The sequence below is a fragment of the Lissotriton vulgaris genome, chromosome 11 (genome assembly GCF_964263255.1).
Source record: "Lissotriton vulgaris chromosome 11, aLisVul1.2, whole genome shotgun sequence".
Classification (NCBI taxonomy): Eukaryota; Metazoa; Chordata; class Amphibia; order Caudata; family Salamandridae; genus Lissotriton; species Lissotriton vulgaris.
Window position 1 is genome coordinate 555,573,449 of NC_141699.1, and position 25,370 is coordinate 555,598,818.

General features: G+C 42.5%; 1 protein-coding gene across 1 annotated transcript in view; it reads right to left on the reverse strand.

The window, feature by feature from the left end:
* The window catches only part of PPP3CC (protein phosphatase 3 catalytic subunit gamma), a 744,021-nt gene that overhangs the window by 56,262 nt on the left and 662,389 nt on the right, over window positions 1–25,370 (reverse strand). The window contains exon 12 of the mRNA XM_086943633.1: window positions 1,836–1,933. Coding sequence (XP_086799759.1) covers window positions 1,836–1,933 — 98 coding nt within the window. The remainder of the gene's footprint in view (window positions 1–1,835; window positions 1,934–25,370) is intronic.

Genomic DNA, 25,370 nt, shown 5'->3' on the forward strand with positions numbered 1-25,370 from the left:
TTATGTGTCCCTCCCTTTAAGAGAAAAAAATTCGGAGGCATGAGGTTCTCCACCCTGGCCCCCCTTTCTGGAATGCCCTTCCTTTTTCTATCAGGTCTATTCCTACCTATCGAGATTTTCGTAAAGCCCTCAAAAACTTCCTCTTCTCCCGCCCCTTCTCACCCTAAGTAGCCTCTTCTGCCTCCCCTGGAGCTGTCCGTCCTCAGTGCCAAGAAACGCGTGGTGATCGAGCGCTATACAAAACGCTTAACTTCAACTTCTACCTTAACAGCAGACTCCGCTTCCACACCCCCAACCGCCAGCTCCACTCCGCCAGCCTCGCCGCCGCCCCCCGCATCCAACGAACGACCTCCGGCGGCAGATCCTTCTCCTTCCTCGCCGCCAAGACCTTGAACACCCTCCCTACCCACCTACGGCAGACCCAGGACCTGCTCACCTTCAGAGACTCCTCAGGACCTGGCTCTTCGAGCAGTAGCAGCACCCCCTCCCCTCAGCGCCTTGACCCCTTCACAGGTATGTAGCACGCTTTACAAGCACTTTGATTGATTGATTGAAGATGTCTGTGAGCTCTATCTAGGGGCGCTTTACCAAGTCATAGTGACTTCCCGGGCTCAGGTGCAAACAGAGGTTTGTAAGGTAGCTAAGCTATAAGCTCTACACAATCCACATTTGCGCAGCACCATAAGTTACAGCGTTTGGATTCTGGGATGAATATTTTGGCTCTAGACTTGTGTCAGCATTTTCACATGATGGGCAGTTACATGGTCAGTTTCAACAAACATTGGCGTGGCCTAGATTTATCTGAATGGGTCGTTTTCTGTGGCTCTTTTGTTAGCAGGCCTGCTCAGTGGAGCTGTCTTGGCAAAGCTCAGACTGAAATGAGAAAGGTGGTCTTTTTTAAATAATGCTTACACTACTTATATGTAATATTAATTACTTAGTGCCCCCTTTTGCTTACTGAAGCAAGTACATAGTCTTCCTGCTAATAAAGTCACTATGTATGCATGTCAGTGACGAACTGACGTCAATACAGTATGTGTTCAGGGTGGGTGGTTCGTTGTGGTCCTGCCTAATGGAAGAGGGTTTTTTGTTTTCCAAGTGGTGAAAAGAAACATTTAGTGGCAGGGTGTCTTTCTAAGAAGGCACACCTAAAACCAGTAGGACTAATTCAGAAGAAGGGACTTGTAGTGATGGTGATTGCTGATAGTGCCATCCCAAAGACAACGCTTATAGGTAAATCCCTTTCTACGGTAGGGAGGTGACGGGAGAGAGCAGGTCACACAAAAACTCACAGAAAATTAGCCAAAGACAACACTGTTTCTCTTTGTTAACCAGTGAAAAGCAGATACAAGAGATGGCCATAACAATACTCAGCTAAATGCAATCCTGGCAAACAAATCAGGAACATATACCTTTGAATTTTAGAATAAAGCTCTTGCCGTTATATTTCTCCAAAGCCCCAGAATGCACCCATAATACACATTTGAATCATGTACTATTGGGAAACCCAAATATTCAGAATACTGCTCTGGTGAGTCAAGTACTTTCTTATACTGTCCCGGGTACTGGTGATGAGCGGTGAACCTAATGAGCTGTAAGAGTGTGGCGGACAACATGGTTATAGACTACAATTCACCCAGGCCTGGCCTTACATGCTCACCAAGAATGAATGAATAAATAATGTATTGCATGATTAATTAAAATCATTGCAAATCCTCCTCTGAGTATATGCAATAGTAATAGTAAGAACAAAAACACATTTGTGCAGCCAACATAATGCAGTACTTTCATACAAGATCTAGGTTTCCATTACACGATGATGAGAGCATACTCACCACTTTCCAGGGTCTGTCGACCACCAGATAGCACGCCGTGGGGCAAGGTCCCAGTAGGTGTCAGTCCTTTGAGGGTCAGCACACTCTCGCTTTCCTCACTGCAGAAAGTATTAAGGAGAAAAATGAGAGAAATCAGATTCAGTCGCACTCCAGCTGCAGCTCGATTATCACATCCGATGAAACAAAAGAGGCATCTTTAAACACCAACCGCAGGAGTAGCAGTACTAGCTGTGCAATCTAGTGGTACTGTGTATATCAATCACTTTATTTACTAATTATTACTCCTCATCACCACAGCCTAGATTTAACCTTTGCGCTGATCTTCGGCAGTTAGTTGAATCACCCCCACCACAGGTATGAAGTATATCCCTTCAAGTAGACTTTGTTACCCCGCCGTTGTAGGAGGGCCCAGTTGCCACAGATGTGCATAAGCACCATCCCTAGGGAATCGACCCTGGCACAAACGTCATGGATGCTGCTCTTCTGCTTGTTCAGATTACCACCATGGTTAATGCTTCCCTCGGTTCTCGCCTCGCCACGTCACATAGGGCTCGATTTACAAAAACGTCCTCTGAGATATGTCTCACTTACTCGGACTTCTATGTGAATTACACTTACAGAGATGTAAGGCACTCACACTCAAAGAAAGCATCTAGTGCACTGGGCCCTAGATGTTAATGAACCTTGCTGACAACGAGCATGAGTAAGTGCCACTCTTGGACTTCAAATTTTAATTTAACAAGGGAACTCGCAAGGTAGGAGAGGACCTTGGGTATCAGTTAGTTACAAAAAACAAAAGGTCCTTCTAAAGTACAATAAAAAAGTGATAAATATAGACTAAAATCAGTGTTATATTAATGTTGTCCAGCCGAACAGGAAATGTAATGAATCAAAACAATTTCAGAACAAAATAAGAGAGTGGGACACAGTCCTGCGTCCTACAGAAACACAAAACAATTACAAATAGAATCAAACATTTCCGGCAAAAGAAAGTTTGCTTATCACCGATTCAAATGATAAAGGCAAGCCTCAACTGGCAAAAACAAAACTAATACAGCTCCAAAATTCTATGCCTAATATAAAGAAACATAGAGAGAGTTCCTCTAAGGCGATATCACCTGCTATTGAGGTCTTTAAATTTAAGGCCCAATCAGCAGCCCTTTATAGAGCAGAACTTTGGGGTCCACATTGTAAGCATAATTTTGAAGTGGACAAAAACAACTTTGTACGAAGATTATTATCTTTACCCAACAGAACACCGATGATACCCGTTTTTATGAATATGAATCTACAGCGTACTGATAGTCTTGCTGCGTTGCGCCCCCTTATGTACTGGATAAGAATTTGGACAACAGAAAAGCTTATCCATTACAGAACGGGTCTACAAGAAATAATGCCCTTTGTTATCCTGAAAAATATTTTATGGTTTAAACATATTGCCTCTTGGTTTAAAAGACTAGGACTATCAAACTACTGGCAATACCCTCAAGAGCTAACAAAACCTTGCAATAAAAAAGTTAAACGATAATTTTGGAATTACTTAAGTAACAAACTGTTACAGGATACCAATCCAGGTTCGCTGACTATAAGTTTTCTTCAATTCAAAGACACTCCTAGATTTGAAACCTTTTTGGATGAGATCAATGCCCCGGTAGCAAAATCCTTATATCTTAAATTTAGATACGGGGTCTTGCAGACCAATGATAAGAAATCCAAATGGGGCAGCAATGCACAAGATAAAGATTCAGACAAATGTGGTTTTTGCAAAAATGTCATACCTATCATAGAAAATGATATACATATCTTATTTTTTTGCCCGGCTTATTGGTATTCGAGAGAAAGATGGATTAAACCTCTATGTAACATCCTTAACTTAAGACACGGTAGACAGGCAGAACGGATTTTACGATCTGACAACTCGTTTGATAGTATTCTGCGTGTCTAGGTTTCTTATGAACGTAATGTTTCTTAGAGCCAAAAGTGGTTTAAAATTGTAATTGTAGCAGCACTTTTATTATACTGCCTTAAGGAGGAAAATTAACTAATTCTTTTATTCTCTTTTTTCCCCATCTTAAAATGTTGTTCGTCTTATTTTATAATTCTATGCCGGAGCATTTTTTAACAGTGAATGATTGACTGTATATTAATACATAATATTTTAAATGGAATGTAAGTTTTTTGCTTTAACACCCCTGTTCATTTTTTAATTATAACATTATTGTATTTTTTAACATAACTGATTTTATATGTAAATTTCTGATGAATTATGGAAATAACCCCCCATCCCTGTTATTTGGTATATTAACTAGGATTGCCCAATTTCTTGTAAATCCCTGTAATTATGTTTTTTTAAATTCAATGTGTTGCATCTTTTATTCTGCACTTTTATGGTCCAAAGCAGACCGAAATAAAGTATTGAATTGAATTAAATTGATAAAGGCATGCTTTTTAAATAAACAGTTATTGCACTTATTTTAACACATTGGATGAACGGGCATACTGTTTAAACAAGTCAACGGCGTTTCGATCTCTTTATTAATACTAGGATCATCATCAGGACAGGTATTATACAGCCTGGAAATAAAATACTCGAAGCTGTAAGTAGGCGCGTTGGAGCTCATGATGAGCTGTGAATAGATTTCGGCATGGGAGGCATGGGGGCACTTGGAGGAACGCTACAGTCAGCGATCCTGGGCAGGAAACCAGTATCAGTTTACTCTGGGTCTTCCATGGCGAATAATTAATGACCTCAAATTGATATTAACCGGATATGAGGCTGGATGAATGAAGCACATACAGCCAGGTATCAGCAATTAAGTCTTTTCGATCACAAGCTCAATGGCTGGGATCAAAGACATTGAGCTAGGATCGAAAGTGAGTTGACAAGAACAACCTCTGCCTTTCATGCACAACAAAACATTTCGGATATGGCCAACTGTATTCATTTTAGCCAAACACATCCACTGAATAAACTTTTAATGCCCCTTCTCTCACTAATTTTCACTCCATTATACAGCAATGCAGAGGAAGACATGCCACAATCGGAGTAAAACTCTGGTCATCGCGCTCACTGAAATATTTGCGTCCTGCCATAATAATACACTTTTCAAAGAAGTGTGTGACCAGCCTGCAAAGCGAATCTGGCGCCTCAGAGGTATAAAGTGCTATTTATGTGTAACTACAATATAAAACTACACTTGTTTCAAACAAGAAGGGGTGGACAGCAGGGTCTTTTCTGGGTACTGATCAAGGATAGATGGTTGAGAGTGGAGGACGTAACGGCTTGTGTCTATACAACGGGAAACAAGAGTCCATGGCAAGGGAGAGAACGGTTAGGTTGCAGCATGTACATACCATGGTGACGGGTAAAGTGAGGTGGGCGAGGTGTTGTGAACGTATCTAGGACCCTGAATAAATATTCCCCATTCATGCCCTTATGTGGTTATAACAAATCATAGCCTTATAAAGGCATAAGAATCATCCATATTTAGTCATAGCCAATGCAGTCAGAATACGGCAAGGCTACTTCCCTAGACTCCTAGAAAGTACAACGCGTTCTTTAAACAAACCAACCCTCCAGCAGCCCGGAAATTCCCCCTGCTTCTGTTTTGATTTGTCCTAGAACTCCTGAGAGTACTGCCAGTTCTTAGGGACAGTTCTTAGTGACGTCTTATGTCCAACCTTACGTCAAACACGGCACCTTCTAGGTATAAATATACCAGCATTTGCCTTAAGCAACACACAGTGGTTTGGAGCAGAGCGGCTATCTACTTACCCAAAGCCCAGCTGAAGTGAGTGCCGAAGGAAGCCGACCCTCCCATTTGACACACTGAGAGAGACGCTGTCTTTTCTCCTGCCGAGAAATCTAGCTCCAGTGTTTCCAGTCACCCTTGCGGGTTGCTGGGAGACCGAGTCCTGAGAAAGAGATACAAGACCTCCTTCATTCTAAAACCAAGGTACGGAGCTGATTAGATCCTTAGAGAATTCTTGATTCAGATTCTTGGCAAAACTAACTGAAACTGCAGCTCACTTACTCCTTCCCACGTACCAGGCTTAGGTTAGGTACACCGGGGTAGGCGTATTTTAGAAGCACCAGTTGAGTACGTTTAGTCAGCTTTTATCATTGTATGTATTGTATATATTTTATCCGTTTTAAGTATCATATGGCTCAGAAACCATATAAATGCTTTTACAGTATTATTTCATAATCAGGAAAGTTAACTCCTTCCTGTTAATTCGAGAAAGTTTCTGGTGACCTCTGAGCTAGCTGGCATACCTAATTAGTTCTAACATATTCAGTAGAGACCTAGTCGACCTCAGTCCTACGTCTAAACTGCCGTTTATGTTATTCCAATGCACAGAGCCTATTGGGAATATAGGAACTCCACTACATGGCGCCCAACGTTTGGTAAGGCGATAATCTAACGCAAGATACTAGAGTAAATCAGTCATGCTTTTCACACAGACCCCTTTTCCCGTAAAAACTCCAATAGACGTCTGGAGTGGGTAAAAGGTTAATATTCGCCAGAACTTAGTAGGAAGAGATTCCTATGTATTAGTTTTTGGTTTAGTCAACGTTGAAGGATACAGTGTTCCAAAATATTGTGCACCTAATCTTTGTTTCCTTGAAACTTGCTATGCAAACTTTCATTAAACAATGTCAACTAACGGCAACAACAACTTCCTTGAAACTTGCTCTGCAAACTTTCATTAAACAATGTCAACTAACGGCAACAACAACGAAACCGGTGGAGCCGCAGTAAATGCGAATCAACCGGATTCAGACATTACATGATTTAATGAAAATGACCCGAATGCTATAATCATCCCGGTCAATATAAGAAAAACTATAACTATAAAACTTATAGAAAATGGAGTATCATCCAGAGGTGGTACAGTTGTATTTGTAGTAGAGGCCCATGAATATCGGCAGACCGAGGTATTCTATTCCTGGATACATTTTACAGCAGCACACGCTGTGACACACGAGTTCCACTACTACCAAATAGAGGAATCTCCAGAGGAATACTCTCCTTTCGAGGAAGTTGAAATTCCACTTACATACCAAGAGCACCTGCTCTGGTTTAATGGCGCCCTAAAACATCAAAATCACATTACCAGGCTCGGTCCACTAGGTAGACCAGGAGCCACATGGCCGGTTCTAGCCAGCTATACACCACACCAGACATTGAAAAAAATGTTAAGCGAAGAACTCTTAGTTAAAATAAAAGAATTAACAAAAGCATATAGAGATTTAGTTCAATTAACAATTGACGGTACAACCTACCGACTAAATATACTAACTGAAAATCCTGAAAAAACTTTCATTAAAAATAATCTCAACTCTCAAAAGAAGAAGTGGGACCATGCGGGATACACAACTGACTCTAGGGGAGTAGCGATTATTATTTAGAATACCTTCCCTTTCCATGTCACGCGTACGTGGGGGGACCCGATGGGAACATGTACAGGAGTACAGGGGTCCTGGCGTAGACGCACCTACACTCTTATATCAGTATATGCTCCACCCAAATTGCAGGCAAATGCGCTAAAGATGCTTGCGACCATACTCTTAGACACTTCAGATACCATACAGATGGTGGGGGGTGATTTCAATGATGTGATGGACAGGGGTCTTGATAGATCAGGAGCGACTAGCAATCGTGGAACGCAGACTCCCCTAGCTCAAATGATGATAGAGATAGGCCTGACCGATGTCTGGAGACTGCTACACCCGAACACTATGGCCTACTCATTTTACTCGGCCGCGCACAAGGTGTTTTCCAGGCTGGATTATGTCTTTATGCCATGACAGGAAATAACTATGGAGGGCACGGCGGAATATTTGGCAAGAGGTCTCAGACCACTCGCCGCTACTAGTATCGATGGGCCGGACTGGGCACAGGAAAGAGGCCACGTGGCGCCTTGCCGCCTGGGACCTGACGAACAAGACAATATTTAAAGGCATTAGAGCAGATGCACGGGTATACCTGGCAGAAAATGATGGGTCGGTGGACTCTGCAGTGATCTTGTGGGAGGCGCTGAAGCCGGTGATGAGAGACAGAATAAATGGCAGATTAGGGGAGGAGAGGAAGAGGCTACAGGAAGAGGTGGGGACTGTGGAACGAACTATAGTGGAGCTGGAGAGGGAACACTTGCTTACTAAATGCACGACGACCTTGTGTAAGCTGCTGGATAACCAGAGACGCTATCGAGAATTGGTGTCGGAAGAGGCAAAAACGCAAAACCTGGCCACACTTCACCGACTCTACGACGTGGGAGATAAGTCGGGTAAACTTCTGGCCTGGCTTAGTCGTAAGGAAAGGACGGCGCGGTGGGTAGAGGAAGTCATTGATGAGAAAGGGAAGACTGTGTGCTCAGACCCCCACATTGTGGACGCGTCCGCGGCTTATTACGAACGCTTCTACGAAGCCAGACAACTGGGCACGTGCGAGGACTCCCTCCTCTATATGTCACAGGTCAATCTCCCTGTGGTGGATGCTGAGGTCCTACCGGCGTTGGAGGCCGACATTTCCCTAGAGGAGGTCAAAGCTGCCATTGCCGGACTAAAACCGGGCAAAGTGCCGGGACCAAACGGTTTCCCCCCGGAATTCTTTAAGTGCACGGCCGACATATTTGCTCCACACCTGAAAAATCTCTTTCTTGAAGCATATAAGGAAGGGAGTCTGCCCACTGACCTCACAATGGCGACCATAGTCCCTATCTACAAAGAGGGCAAGCCACGGGGGGACTGCGCCTCCTACCGTCCCATCTCCTTGCTGAATACGGAGGTGAAACTCCTTGCCACGGTCCTGGCGCGACGCCTGAGACCAGTACTACCCGACCTGATACATTTAGACCAAACCGGCTTCCTACCAGACAGGGCCACGAAATTCAACCTCCGTCGCACGCATAACTGGTTGCAGGAGGTGAGAGATAGGGAACCGCCGCATTGGTTCCTTTCCTTAGATGCCGAAAAGGCCTTTCACTCCGTGCACTGGCCGTTCCTGGAGCCCGCCTTACAAAGATGTGGTTTCCGCCCCAAATTTCGCTCATGGGTAGATCTGCTCTATACCAACCCTCGGGCTAAGGTGAGGGTAAACGGGAGGCTCTCCCGCGAAATTTTGATCCAAAGAGGAACCCGACAGGGGTGTCCTGTATCGCCTCTTCTCTTCACATTAACAATTGAGATACTGGCGGCCAGGATTAGGCAAAACCAGCAGATGTCAGGATTTCGAGTTACGGACGCAGACGGGACGCAGGAGAAGCTGTCCTTATACGCGGACGATGTACTCCTTTACATCACTAACCCGCAGACCACAGTACCTGAATTGTTCCGGGAGTTGGACTGCAATGGCAGCTACTCCGGATACGCTATAAACTGGCACAAGTCCATCCTTTTTGACCCCAAAGGAGACACGAGTGCGGGAGCTCTTTCGGACAGGTTGGTGGTGTCCACGGAGGCCTTCCAATATCTGGGAGTATTCATTACGCTGGACAGGCAACTGTCGCGCCACAAAAATGTTGAAAGAATACTCGTGCTTTCCGTCTCGGATATGGACCGCTGGCGCCAGCTCCCTTTGACACTCCTGGGTAGAGCGGCAATGTATAAAATGATAATACTACCCAAATATTTACACGCCCTACAAAATGCTTATCTAATCCCGGACGGCCTCCTCCGTAGAATACACGCCGACCTCCGATCTTTTATATGGCTAGGTAAGCAGCCGAGGATAGCGCTGACCACCCTCCAGCGCCATCAATACAGTGGTGGAATCTCGCTCCCGAACCTTGAGGCTTATTATTGGGCGGAGCACTTGTCCCCCATTAATGACTGGCTCCACGCCCCGGCGGATCACCCTACGTATGCGCTGGAACGCTCCAAACTGTCCCTACATAGTTTGCTCTCGTACTTACTTATACGGTAGATCGACAAAGAAGTCCTTGCTCCCGGCCACGAGCATCACACTCCGGGCCTGGAGAGTGGCCACGAGACGCACGGGATGGGATAAGAAGCCCACCCGACAGACTCCACTCTGGCACTGCACATGGCTCCCCGAGCTGCATAAACTCACAGGCTTTAAGCAGTGGGATGATATTGGGATTTCCACAGTGGGAGATGTCGTCGCCAGGGGAGAACTGAAATCCTTCGCGACCCTGAGGGCAGAATATGGGCTCCATCGTTCGCAGTTTTTTAAATACATTCAATTGCGACATGCATGGAGGACGCAGGCTTTGACCCTAGAGGGTCTCCCAGAATATGCGCCGCTGGAAGGCAGACTACTACAGGAGCAGATACCAAGCAAGGCCGTGTCACTCACATATAAAACACTCACAAACAACATGCTGGGTGATCTGACGAAGCTTAGGGGCACATGGAAGCAAGAAATAGGAACACTTGAAGATATCGACTGGGACCTAATACTAATGCACCCGAGGGAGGTGGCTATTAAATCCCGGCTCCGCCTTATCCAATACAACGTGCTCCACAGAACATACTTTGATAGGGTGAGATTATTTAGAATGGGGAAAACATCAGATGATAGGTGCCTACGATGCCAACATGAGGGAGGGGATTTCTTCCATATATTATGGGCATGTGATAAAATACAATCCTACTGGACACTCATCTTTACTGAACTGAGAGAAGTTCTGTCTGTACCGCTTGCACAGGAGCCCAAACTGGCCATTTTGGGAATGACTAATGATGTTGACCTCCCCCGCCCCTTACTGGTGTTCCTGACACTGGCCCTGGTAGTAGCGAAACGAGACATTGCAAAATACTGGGGGGCTGTGACCATCCCCACGGTGGAAGAGTGGAGAAGAGGGTTAGACCTTTACATGGCGGCAGAGCGAGTGACGTATAAATCAAGAGGCTGTCCGAAAAAGTTTAAAAGGGTCTGGTCAAAGTGGAGACAGTACCATGGGTTGGATGGTGGATTAGTGATGGGAGGCTCGTGACTGAGCGAGCTGGAGGCGGTGCTACACGTTCGGAGTGAAACTCGATGCAACAGTCACGCAATGATTACTGAAATGTCCTTGTACCTCTTGTTTACCAGGTGCGGGAGGGAGGGATGGGGGTTGCGGGAAATGTATAATGCCGCTACCATGACTGTAAAGTTAAGTTTTGAACAAAGGGATGTTATGCCGATTTTTCATTCACAGAAATGCTTGTTGTGGGGGGGAGGGGGGGGGGATTAAAACTGAAAAAGCAGATGCCTAGATGACTAACGTGGATACCCCCTATGCTAAGGTGAGAGTACACCGGGAACGAATCGAAGATACTGTCAGACTGACTTTTGGGTTACGCACCGAAGAGACACTTCGGGTTCCATGATCTGAATGCTACTATGTAACACTGTCTTACTTAAATAATGATGCCAACGTTGTTCTTATGTCTGAGTATCTGCAATAAAAATTACTTTAAAAAAAAAGAAGAAGAAGTGGGAGGGTAATAAACAAACCACTCCCAGAGAAAAAAAGTCCAGAGGAAGGTCTCCTCAACGAAGGGATAGATCTCTAGAAGGAGGAGGCAAGTCTCCACAAAGGGAGCCCTCTGAAAAAAGATACAACCTAAAAATCTCTCGATCTTTTCAGACTTCCTCACAGAAATCGGAAAGAAGAGGACGGTCAGAACATAAAAAAGAGCACGTCAAGTCCAAAGACAAGGAACCTGCTCATCAAAGTAAAAAATTACAGTTTCCCAGAAAGAAGGTCGCCAGTATTAAAAAAAGACATGACGAGAATTCTGAAGACACAACTGAAAAACGGAGAGTGGGCCCAGACAATGCTAGACAGCGCAGCATAAGTGACCATAGCTCGCAAGATCCCGATGAATCTTCTGGAGACAGTGGACACGAATGAATACATTCAGGTGGAAACTGCAGACACCCGAGTTAGCGTGCCCCATAAACTATATGAAATAACATTACGTATAGAGGGAGATAAAACTAGGAAAATAAAAGGTCTCTTTTGGGAGAATCTATGTAAAGCCTATGATATCCTTCTAGCAGAGAAAGACTGGCCACCGGAGTTTGTCAGGGAGTGCCCACATGGCGAAGAAATTATTATGCCTGCCTTCTCAAATCACATTCCAATTCATAAAAAATACACATTTGCTAGAAAATGGGCAGTGGCCCAAGCCCCTGCATTATATAAAAATCATGTAGGATGGGGATGAGGATTCTCCTCACCATAAAATCCAGTTAAAAAATCAACCTACTGCACAGAGGCAGTATCCTGTTAAGCAAGAAGCTAAAAAACAAGTAAGCGAAATTTTAGATCAACTTGAATATCAGGGGGTGATTGAAACATGCACCTCACAAATGAACAATCCTTTGTTTCCTGTCTCCAAGGACGATTCATATAGTCTAGTTTTGGACTACAGATACCTAAACTCTTGTTGTAAAACTTTTGCAGTACAAAACTCACAAAGTGCAGCACTAATGAATAATATTGTTCGCAAGAAATATAAAACGACATTAGATATTTCAAATGGTTTCATCTGTCAAAACACAGCACCAGAAAGCAGATATTTGACCGCTTTCTCCAGCATGTGGACCCAAAAACAATTTTGTCGTCTCCCACAGGGATTCAAGAACAGCCCAGGATTATTTTCAGCCAGGGTAACAGAGTTACTACAAATATATGATGATGAGGCATTATCTTATGTCGATGACATCTATCTTACAGACGATGACCTGGAGACTCACTTGAAAAGAGTGAACACCATCATACTTGGGTTCGCATCTGAAGGGTACAAATTTAACTTTAAAAAATCACGAATTGCCCATCTAACTGTCCTATTTTTAGGATATGAATTATCAAGTGAAGGCAAAAGCCTAGCAGACAATTTCTTAGAGAAATGTGCAGTACTCCAAGCTCCAAAAACGCTGAAAAACTTACAATCAATTCTAGGTTTCCTGAATTTCGGAAGAACATACATTCTAAATTATGCAGAGAGGGTTAAACCTCTCTACGAACTAATAAAACCTGATTTTAAACCAATTAATTGGACTCAGAAACATACAGAAATTTTAAGATCATTACAGACAGACATGTTAACTAAAACAAAACTGCAAACAAATGCAACCTTGTAATCCGAGTCATCCCAGGAAGATGCGGATTCACATACCTGACCTCTATTGAGGGAGAAACAGTACCAATAGCTTACAATTCACACTTGTACACACAAGCTGAAATTCAGTTCAACTGAAAAAATTCTGACTGCGGTTCAAACTGCTGTAGCAAAAGAAAGAGCCCTAGCACAAGGTAAACAAATAATAATCGTTACACCGGTACCTGCCCTAGAAGCAGTAACAAGAGAAAGCATTCCCAATGCTAAAGCTTTACATCCGAGATGGATACAATGGGTTAATTCTCTTGCTGCATCAGACGTAGTTTATGAATTTGATCCCAACTTAAAAACACAAGAATTTCTCCAATACGAATATGAATGTCCTCTGCTGACCGAAATCCTGCCTCTCGAACATTACGGCTGTATAATATATACAGACGGTTCAGCACAACCCGCAGTTGGGGGTAAACAAGCCTATAGTGCTGCGTGCGCGATTGTTAAAGGTCGTTGGCACGAAGGAAAATTTAGACCACTGGTCACAAAAACACAATCACTCGGAGACTGTACAGCTCAGCGAGCTGAACTACAGGCTTTTAGGATGGTGCTTGAAAATACCGATCGCGAATTCCCCACACTGATAGTGTGCGATTCGCATTACTGCGTCCAGTCTTACAATAAATCCATGCAGACCTGGATAAAAAACGGTTACAAAGATGAGACAGGTGCCACAATAAAACATAAAAAACTATGGGAACAAGTAGTTCTTTTGCAGAAAGAACTACGAAAGACACACGTGATACATACGCAGAGTCTTCAACGTGATGGCGTTCACGTTGCAGGGAATTCATTGGCTGACAGAGCCACAGCGGCAGCGGGTCAACCGGCTTCCGTAGCTACAAAAAAGCGTACGAAAAAAGAAATAGACGGAGAAACGCTACTAGCAGTGAAAGCCTCAATGGAAGGCAATTATGCGGCGTTACCTCTAAACTATCCACTCGGAAATACATACATAATTGATGCGAACTCTGTTCCGTTTGCTCAAATCCCTGGAGTGGGGGATAGAGTAATTCCAAATACGAACCGGAGAGTCTTCTTGATTGAAGAAGCACACATGGGATTGGGTCTGAGGCACCAAGAGATCCTGAAATCTCTAATAGAATACTGGTGGCCGGGGATGAGCGTGCAAATGTATAACTTTGCAGTGAACTGCCAGAACTGCAACAGAGATCGCAGTTGTGAACGGGACCAGACACCTGCCCAGACACCTTAATTAGACAGCATTAGACTATCTACATGCAGGCATCCGACCGGACAAATGCGGTCCCATAAATATTAAGACGAGATTCATTTGGATGTGGTCCCAGCGCTCGGCTGACACCAGAACTGTTATAAAAGATTTGCGAGTCTTTATCGGCACATACGCAATTGGCATGCTACATTCTGACCAGGGTCCTGCGTTTAGCTCTCGGGCTTACAAGGAGGCAATGGCCAGCATGGGCATTGCATTGCGGTATTCTAGTCCATTCCATCCCGAGGGAAATGCGGTAGTGGGGAGAAAAAAACATGACATAAAGCAATCTATAACAGCGAGGGTATTAGGTTCGGGTGATGGGTGGGACAAACATCTAATAAGTGTCCAACTTAGTCTTAATAATCTGCCAAGAAATTCTCTAGGCGGTATCACTCCGTACGAACTTTTGTTTGGTACAAGAATGATCATTCATGATCTCGATTGTCACACTTCAGTGGTGAAACAAAAAAACCCATTGATATCAAAGATCGTTTGGCTGTTTTACAGGACTTGAATGAAACAAGAAAAAGTCTAAGTAACAAAAAGCTAAAGCCAACGACAACTGAAGAAAAATCACCTGTCCCAGCAAGACCTGTCTGGATTCCAAAGATTGGGGATCTGGTCAGAGAAAAGATCGCGGTGAAGAAGGAATTTGGGCCTTCTTACAGAAAAGCAGTACCTGTCTTAGCTGTCAGCAGAACAAGATCAGTAGTACAACGCCCCTTGCTGGTAAAAAGGAGAACCGAGTTGTATCAATCGACCTGGTGAAACCACAACCATGTGGCCAATAATAAGTAGTAGACCTAGTGGACTCCCAAGAAATAGCAGAATACCAAATCTTACTACAATCCAAGAGGTTCAAACTGAGAGACTAATCACATTTGAGAAACCTTCAGTGAATAAAAAAGGACTATGCAACAAAGCCTTGGAACTTGTGCCTCTTGAAACCCAAATTGCAACAGTTTGTCAAGAAACACCTGTCTACAATGATGTAGCCTCGGACTATACTAACTTGAAAAAGGAAGAAACAAATACAAAGATAAATGGAAATCCGGAAGCAATTCCACCAATTGACAGAACTGCATCTGGCTACTTTATCAACTTTGATGACTTTTCTGATGATCCACGTGAACAAGAAGAAACGCCAGCAACAAAAACTTTCAAAAAGAAAATTACAGAGCTTTTTCATCAACTCAGAGAAACATATCTAATTTCACCATGGATTGAATTATGGATTGTGTTAGGTGTACTTTTCCTCCTTCTGTGGCTCATCTTGGTTTTAAGTTTGGGCAGATTTTTTGATGGAAAATATAGTACATTGGACTCAGCAAGTCAGAACATCAACTTGGTCCTGAAACCAAACCGATCTTCTCACATCGAAAAAGGAGAACTACCATCAGTGAACATCACAGCCATCCCTATACCTGGAGGTATAGCATGGGACAAAACTGACTATAAAATCTATGGCCCGGTTGAGCTCTTGAAATATCCACACCAGTTCAAGATTTCTTTAGGTGACTTTGTATCACCTAGTACTTTATCTGATGATTGGGACTTTGAAAATATTAATAATATGATGTCAGATTTAGAAATGTCAGCAAAATTTACAGAACATGATTATTTACAGGGTTCTTCGAATTATGAAGAAATGTATTGCTTCTATCACTTTGGGCATCATTATCCGCATAAATCTGCTAATCCTAGAAATGTTTTCAGTTCTAATCAGTGGGAACATTGTCCAACTCCGCCAAAAGGCAACTCGAAAACATTTTATGAGAAGTTTCCATACTTCTCAGGGTTTAATTACACTAATCCAGAAACGTTTTATTTCAAAATTATGAATAAGACAGGAATGAAAAACATGTTGACAAATACTAAATTGATTTATTCTGAAAAATGTTATGAAAAAATGTCGACATTTGGTTTTGAATTTTGGAAAAATAACATTGAAACAAAAACCATCTGGGGTACAAAAGAGTGGCAGGTACAATGTTTAGAATCATTATTTAGAGCCTGCATGATCCCAGAACAAGTAATGTTTCTGAATGACACCATTCAACAAACAACCTGTCTTGGCCTAGCCAAGATAAAAGATTTAAATAACCCGTCTATACCAAAGCCTATGCCTGATAGAAACAACCACTACAGATGAGGGGTTAGACGTGACCTATATTTTAAAACAAAACAGAACTATTCCTGATTGAAACAAATGGTTGATCTGGCCCACAGATACTAATAACTGTCAAGATAGATTCCTGAACAAAATACAGGGGTTCAAACAGAATAGGCCAGACCCAAGATATTCCCAAAGACAACATCCAGGGATAATTACAACATACAGTGTAGGAAAAATATGTCTAGAATGGCTACAGAAATCCACACTACCCGAAATTAAGAAACACTTAACTTTACTTAAAGAAGGTGCTGACTTGCGAGATTTCATAATGGGACCTCGCAAACAGCGTCAAAAAACGTTTCATATACGCCGGTATACACACAGCTTACAATGAAGCTTGGAAAATAACACAAATTGAAACTGCAGAAAAAATACGAGAAATGTGATTGTATTAATTTGGAAAAATCACTTTCTGTAGTGGACAATGGGTTAATGACTCTGTCCTCCATAATTTATTCACTGGACAGCATTGTATCATCTGCTATTGATATAATAGAACAGGATATGCTAATGTTACAACATGGTCAATCCCAATTGCGTTCTATTGTACAGCTAGGGTGGACGTTACAAAACCTCCGTTCAGGCTACGTGCCATGGCGTCTAATCAACAAAACGTCATTATTTTCTATCTTTATCCTCACTGATAGACAAATCTCGCTGGCACAAAAAGGAGCAGACTAAACGGTGCTGAGCATTGAAAAACTAGAAAGATTACCATTGACAATGTCAGAAAGAACTGTCATTGAATGGATAATAAGAGGCACCATTACAATCCCGATAACAACGTTTCAGTTTCAATACTGCCAAAAGTATATTCCAGCAGGCCTGTATGAAAGGTTGGGTAAAGGATACATCAAGTCAACCTGGAATTTGCCTTATATACATAGATGTTATAGTGAGAGGAAAAAAGAGTTATTTCTTAGTGGTAACAATTGTAAAAAATCACTAAGCTGTACACTTCTGTGTCAAGGTATTAACTTACATTGAGCCTGCGAAGGTTCATCAAACAACCTTTCATGTCATCTGCACGGCACCCCTGCTACACAGATAGAGCCCTTTTTCAGACAACTTTCTAACGGTAGCTACGTTATAATAAGTGACCACAGCTGTTGTGGCATGATGCCAGGAAAAGCCTATCACGTGAGCGTTACTTCCAGGGTCATTTGTTGTATGCAAGTATTGTATCCAAACAGCAATCCAGACATGGAGGCAGCAATATGGCCTTCTGTGAATATCTCTTCTACTCGAATTGATACTTTAAGCAGAATGAACTCTATTCTTTTATAAAAAACTGTGCCTTTAACCTCGTCCAAAGAGACATATGATCTGCAAGTTGCAAGGACAGCAGCAGAGATACATACCCTATTATCGACAAAGTGCCCCGTGCATTTCGTAGAAATGTTAAGCCAAATCTTAAACATGTCAGATACCAGTGGCATCGCACATGTATTTAAGACAATTTTTTCGGGACTGTTAGAACCCTTTTAAACAGTTCTGGGCATTTTCTCGAATTTTGTGCATTCCTTTTTCTGTGGCCTGTCTCTTATTTTGGGACTCGTAGCAGGAATTTTATTTTTGTTCCTTCTGCTCCGATATGGTAAGCCAAGTCACAGACAAAACTCAGGCTACGATGGAAGAAACGATCCTAGCAATACAATACCGAGAACGTATCACTAAGGTCCTCGGATTGGCCCGGCTAAGAGATCTGAATACTATCTGGTTTCTTTCATTCAGACCAATCTGGCAAGATTGCATCTTACCTGCGCTTCGATGTCTGCTATGCGAAGAAGAATGCGTGTTGGACGTCTGTCTTACACTACCATCAGCAGTACCAATGGATATCGATGCTTTGCTTGGTTCGGTAACGGCTCATGCAACGTGTTATCCCCAGCGGCTACCTATTCTGATGACTGCATTCGCGGAGACTTCACCATTACGATTAGGTGGCGGTCAAGTACGAGATGAAAGCGGCACCACACAGGTACAACCTTCTGTGACCATTGCTGATTTAAACACTGATGATGACAATGCATCGCATATATGCACCATTTCCGATTTTTCGGAGTTGGCCCAACTTTCACCTACTGTTGAAGACAAATTGTTTGCCGGCTTATCTGAAGTAATGTTCTCTCCCAACAATGGGAACAATATTTGAAGTAGCGAGCACACAGCGTTCCCTGAACTCTGAATTCGGCCTTCAGTTTTCTATAAACAACACTACTGAAAACACTTGGAACTATTTTTTTCCCATTAAAGCGAAATTATTTTTCTCCAGTTCCCAAAATATTTACTTTTTTTGGCACATGGTACTCTGCTTAAAGTAGAACTATTCTTAGAGAACAGAACTTCTATTTTTAGAGAATCTAGAGACAATATTTTGAATCAGCCTCTAGCACATGTACAATCTTGTATAAATATGTGATGAAATGGTTTCGACCTTCTCTTCTGTATTAAGAGCCATTTCATAAACGTAATTTTGTGATTCATTCAGTCAACATTCTAAATGAACAAAAATATTACTACAATGATACCACTGCTTGAAAACGTACAATATAATACTCATTGTTAGACTGCTTTCTGATGTTGCTTTAGAATCTCTGTGTGCTTAATGACAGAAAGCTTGGAGCCTGTAAGTGAGCACTCAAGCGCATATGAAACCCCTAAACTAAGTAACAAATCACAGGACGTCGTGGATGGCTTTAGGTGGATTGTCATCAGTCCATTTGTGGAGCCTTAGTCTGGTTCCTGTGAGTCGGAGTGTTATTTTATTTCTTTTTGTTAACTGTACCAACTTCGACATTGTATTTAGACAGTTTGTGTTACAAAGACAACAATGTTACTACATCACATTACATAGTACTTTTGCTGAGGCAGTTTAGATCACTGAATTTATGGTGCTGGTGGCTCGTCAAGGGGGGGGGGAGATTAGGTGGAGCACATATATTACCCCTATATGCATTCCATTTGTCCCATATAGCAGACCATTTTTTGGGGCAAACCTGTGCAATATACACAGTTTTCTCTCTAATCATGCACTAGTCCATGTCCGCTTTCCAGGCCTTAATTTTCTGCAACACCTCTGCCCCCATAGCTGTGCTATATTTCTTTTTGCCACCATTACACCCAGGGTGACCCATAGTTTATCTTTGCTGGTCAAATCAGTAGGCCCTCATACATTCAACAGACCGCGTTTTGCATCCGGCCTAATCATTGTGTCTAATACCTCTCCCATACATTTGTGGATCTTCTCCCAATATTTCTGTATGCTCCTACATTCCCATATTATGTGAATAAAGTTGCCCAGCACACCACATTTTCTCCTACATGTTCCACCTGTCACTCTTCACATTTGGACAAGTCTGGGCCCTGAGACATAGACTCTGTGTAAAATTTTAAGTTGGACTAGGCGCAATCTAGATGAGATCGCTACTTCCCTTGGGGAGGCCACCGCTTCCTGCCATTCTTCAGTATCTAGTTCTAGTCAGTCTCCCTCCCAGCACTCTTGTATCGGTCCAAGGGGGGTCTGTCATGTTATTTACTAACTTTTTGTCAGTCAGGGAGATTGCTTTTTCTGGGAGGTAGCCATCGAGCAAACTGTTTTCTAGTGGAGGATATTATGGGGGTGGTAGCCTCTGGTAGGTTGGACTTCAGTGCATGCTTTATCTGATGATACCTGTAATATTCAGTACCAGCTAGCTCGTGTTTACGTTGAAGTGTGTCAAACGTCACCATCTCACCCTTAACCCATAGGTCCCTGATTTTTGAGATCCCTATAAGGTCCCACTTGTCGAACCCTCTTGTGCCCCCCATGTTGCCCAATTGTTCCGAGTCCCATAATGGAGTGGCTAGTGTCACAGAGTGTTTTTGTTGATGCTCTGGTAGACCTGTCTTCCTGTGCACCCAGGTCTTGCTTGAAAGGGAACACTTTGAAGTGCTGGATTGTGCTTTGTCGCTAGTACTTCTTCTTTAGAGGCTGTTTCCAAGCATAACTGCTTATTTATCTCGGTTATCAGGAATTTTTATTTTTCAAGCGCCCTACTTATTATGCACTTTCAACTTATGTAATGTTCATTTCTTTGTTCACGGTTTACAGCCTGGGTTAATCGATGGGATTAAATATGTGTAGGGTGCAGCTTACTGGCACAGATTTTATTTTATAAATGTAGATGAATGTCGCACACGTTCTCAAATTATTTAGGATATTTGTGATATGTGTGATGCTCTGTATTAATGCCTGCTAAGCATTTACAATGAAATTTGAAATAAGGCCTAACCCCACATGGGCTGTTAGGACTACAGTGCGCACTACTTGGTTGAAATTACAAACATTCAAACAAAACTTTTCAAATTAATCAACTTTGTATTTAATGCATTTTCATATGTTGATGTCACGATGAAACAGCAAGGCGGGTTATTTCGGAGCCTCTCCGTTTGAAAATAGGCACGGACGATTATTTGACTGCATGTAGACGGGTTACTCGGTTTCTTCTTGATAGAGAGATGTCTACATTCACTAGTTTCATGGTTGCTGAACCACGACGTTAGTCTTTGCTTTGTTGAGACAGAGTTCCTCACATCTTCACAAGTTGACAACAGGAACCCCTGACGAAGGGACAAGACCGTCCCGAAATGCATTGGGTGGTGGTTCATGAAACATTACAAAAAGCATATTGAGAGTTGAACATGAATTGATTCAATGAATATTTGATCCTATAGATGGTTCAACATATGAAAATGCATTAAATACAAAGTTGATTAATTTGAAAAGTTTTGTTTGAATGTTTGTAATTTCAACCAAGTAGTGCGCACTGTAGTCCTAACAGCCCATGTGGGGTTAGGCCTTATTTCAAACAGATTTTATTTTGCCTACTGTAGAGTCCACTCACATGGGGCCAGATGTTTCAAACGGATGCTGCTAGGCTTCCTCACACTGAATCATAACTATTCAAGGATATTCATCAGCACTACTATCTTGAATATTGACAATAAGTTTCCATTGTGTCCGCTCCATGAATTTGCTAATTTTTAAAGCTCTTTCTAGGTTTTTAACATACAAAAACTGTCCTGTACAGGCAGAACATATGTAAAACAGGTACAGGTACCCCATCATGCTTCCATTAAACAAAACTATTTTTACCAGATCAACTATCTCTCTAACCAAAGCACTAAGTCAGAAGAAGTCACCACTACGCATGCAACAGTTGGTCCTGTGGCCCCCGAAGTTCAGAAAAAATCGCATACGGACCCCAAAGGCACTTAGCAAAGGAAAGGCCAAGTAATGCTGAAGAATTTACTCAGGGTTACAGCACCTCATGACCCACATTGTATATAGGTAGCAGGTAAATAATTATGTTCTTACACAAGGTCTCCTTTCTGGGTAGCAAGATCGTTTCTAAGGGGACCCCAGATATCACAGGATCTGGACTGCAAGACGAGCAGAGGGCAAAGTCAGATGACATGACTGCACAGGTTGCAGTGTCTTTTAACCATTCCTGCGTTTTAGGCATTATGCCATTCATGCAGCTTTCAACAAGCAGCGTTTTGCCAGTAGGATTAGTACCACTACCAGGCGCCTGTTTGAAAGAGGGACATGTTTAACATACCCCAATAGAAACAGTTTGGGGAGCATTCCATCGGATTTTCCCCCACATACTCTTACTTCACCACCTACAGTGCTATTTCGCAAGAATCCATCTTCATCAGCACATGTCTTTTGAATGCTGTCCCTTAACAAGACATAGTGCATTTTCTGATGGTTAAGATGAACTATTGGCCCGGGCTTGGTTCTTGCTTTGCCCCACTTTATGTAGTTCTGGTCCAAACAATGTTTTTAACAATGGTTTTCAAGCTATGTTAGCCAGCATGGTTGAAAGATATATATATATACATACATATACACACACACACACACACACACACAATCGGACGAGGCCAGCGTTGACTATGTCATAGCTTTTTTTTATTTTTTACTTTCAGCCGAACTGCTGTGTAAGATGACAAAAAAATGGCAAAGTCAATTGGTCTCGACTACAACCGCTACTGGATTTGTAAATTCTTTTGTTGCAACAATGCTAAAAAGTAAATAAAGTTCTATGACGTAAAATGCCGCATCATAGCATTTTTTTCTTTTCTTTCCTCCATTCATTCTGCACAGCATCAACATGTGGAGCATGGCTAAAACATGGCTAAAAACATTGACAAATCCAATAGACCTCACAAAGGCGAGACCTACTGACTGTCTCAATTTTTGTTTTGTGGAAGCACACAACTTCTGCCCAAGCAAAAACATGTACTCCTGGGAACCAACATGTAGGTGGATCCAAGGCCCGTCTCTAGTGATGCTCACATGATTGTCTGGCAGCGGCTGCACCCTAAAGCCAGGCCATAAAAAGATCCAGCATTGTGATTTTACAGCTGAGGGAAACTGTAGAGACCTTAAAATAAAAAAAGGCATCTTATTTCCAGAAAGCGGTTAAATGACTAAACACTGAAATACTCCAAGCAACAACTACAAAAACCTATGTTTAAAACTAAAAGCGAGTAAATGTCACAGCTGGTGTTCTGCTATCCTTGCTCCAAAAAACAGAAAATGAACTGAGGCTGTGCTGCATTCCGGGAATGTGGAGCACCATGATACCTTAAGTGACATTGACCACTTTTCATCTATCCCATCTTGTTAATTTTTTAACCCGGTTGTTTAAGCTGTTTTTAATTCCAATTAAAGACGCTAAAAAGACAGAACATAATGACTCTAAATTAACAATGTGCTAAAAATATTTTGAAAAAAAGGTGTTCTGCTATTCAGTCTGTAATACAAGATATTCTATACTTAAGAATAATAATGAAGAGTCCATGATGGATCAGTAGAAGTTACTGAAGCAATTAGCAATTGTTTCCACATGAGGGCGCCAGAGTACTGCGATTCCAGAGTCCACAGAAGTGCTGTACTTCAATTAAAAGTTGTCATCCCTGATAAAACACTTCGGGGAACTATGACACGTTTTAACTGTCTATGGCACGTTTTAACTGTCTCTTGCAAACAAACGAAGGGGAACAGGTTGACAATGTGGGTGATTTTTTCGTTTCTTTGCGCTTTTCATAAAGCGGTCATTCTTTCAGTTAGACTTCCGATTTACCCGCACCATAACACATTTTAATTGACAATACAAAGGGAGCAGGGTACATGGATGTCAAGTGCACGCAAGAGGATCTACCAGGATGCACTTCTTTTGGATCTGGACAGTGCCTAATTTGTGGAAGAATAGCTACCCGCCGGTGTCACTGCCAAACAGTAGGGGTGTCGAATACTGAGTCTTTGTCATGCCTCATCCACCACCAACAATCCAGGCACTCTTGGTCCTTCTTTTACACCCGTTTTCTCCATTTTGACAGTTTTTCTTTCCCCGCCTGCTTCCTTTCTCGCTCTATTTCGGGGTGAAAGTCTGCAGATTAAACATAAATCCCGGCCCACAAAAATAGGCCTGCAGGCCCAGCCTGCAACCGTTACTACAAATTAAGCAAAGGATGTAGACAAGCTCACAAGATCAACAGCATTTGCAATGGAAGTAGTCTCGAATGTACGCGAGTATAAACTTTTGGCATTGTAAATGACAAGGCCATTTATTTAGATTTTAAAAACAAAAATAAACAAATTAACAATGTGCTAAAAATATTTTAAAAAAAGGTGTTCTGCTATTCAGTCTGTAATACAAGATATTCTATACTTAAGAATAATAATGAAGAGTCCATGATGGATCAGTAGAAGTTACTGAAGCAATTAGCAATTGTTTCCACATGAGGGCGCCAGAGTACTGCGATTCCAGAGTCCACAGAAGTGCTGTACTTCAATTAAAAGTTGTCATCCCTGATAAAACACTTCGGGGAACTATGACACGTTTTAACTGTCTATGGCACGTTTTAACTGTCTCTTGCAAACGAAGGGGAACAGGTTGACAATGTGGGTGATTTTTTCGTTTCTTTGCGCTTTTCATAAAGCGGTCATTCTTTCAGTTAGACTTCCGATTTACCCGCACCATAACACATTTTAATTGACAATACAAAGGGAGCAGGGTACATGGATGTCAAGTGCACGCAAGAGGATCTACCAGGATGCACTTCTTTTGGATCTGGACAGTGCCTAATTTGTGGAAGAATAGCTACCCGCCGGTGTCACTGCCAAACAGTAGGGGTGTCGAATACTGAGTCTTTGTCATGCCTCATCCACCACCAACAATCCAGGCACTCTTGGTCCTTCTTTTACACCCGTTTTCTCCATTTTGACAGTTTTTCTTTCCCCGCCTGCTTCCTTTCTCGCTCTATTTCGGGGTGAAAGTCTGCAGATTAAACATAAATCCCGGCCCACAAAAATAGGCCTGCAGGCCCAGCCTGCAACCGTTACTACAAATTAAGCAAAGGATGTAGACAAGCTCACAAGATCAACAGCATTGGCAATGGAAGTAGTCTCGAATGTACGCGAGTATAAACTATTGGCATTGTAAATGACAAGGCCATTTATTTAGATTTTAAAAACAAAAATAAAAGGCATTGTTATTTGCAATGTCAATAGCTCAAACTCGCGTACATGCGAGACCTTTTGCATTGCAAATGCTTGTTTTACATGTTCTTATATTTCCTGCTATCTGCACAGACCGCATGCCACAACATTTTCCTGGCTTGGCCCGTGCACGACTCTAAGAGTCAAGCTAGATCCATGGCTCTGCTCTTCTGTCATTTGTTGGCGCTCACTCGTCGCACCATTACCATCTGTTATTTTTGTTTGCATATTCGGTGTGGGTGGGTAGTGTCGATGTTTAGCTTTAAATGTGGAGCGGGGGGCGTGGCCAAGATGGCGGCAGAGTAGGACTCTTGTCTTTCTGTCCCTCCGACGCAGTTTGTCTATCGCTTTGGATATCAGCCCTCCTGGTGCCCATCCGCGAGGGAGCGTGAGTGTGAAAGCTACCTGCGACCCTCCCGTACCCAGTGGAGATTACA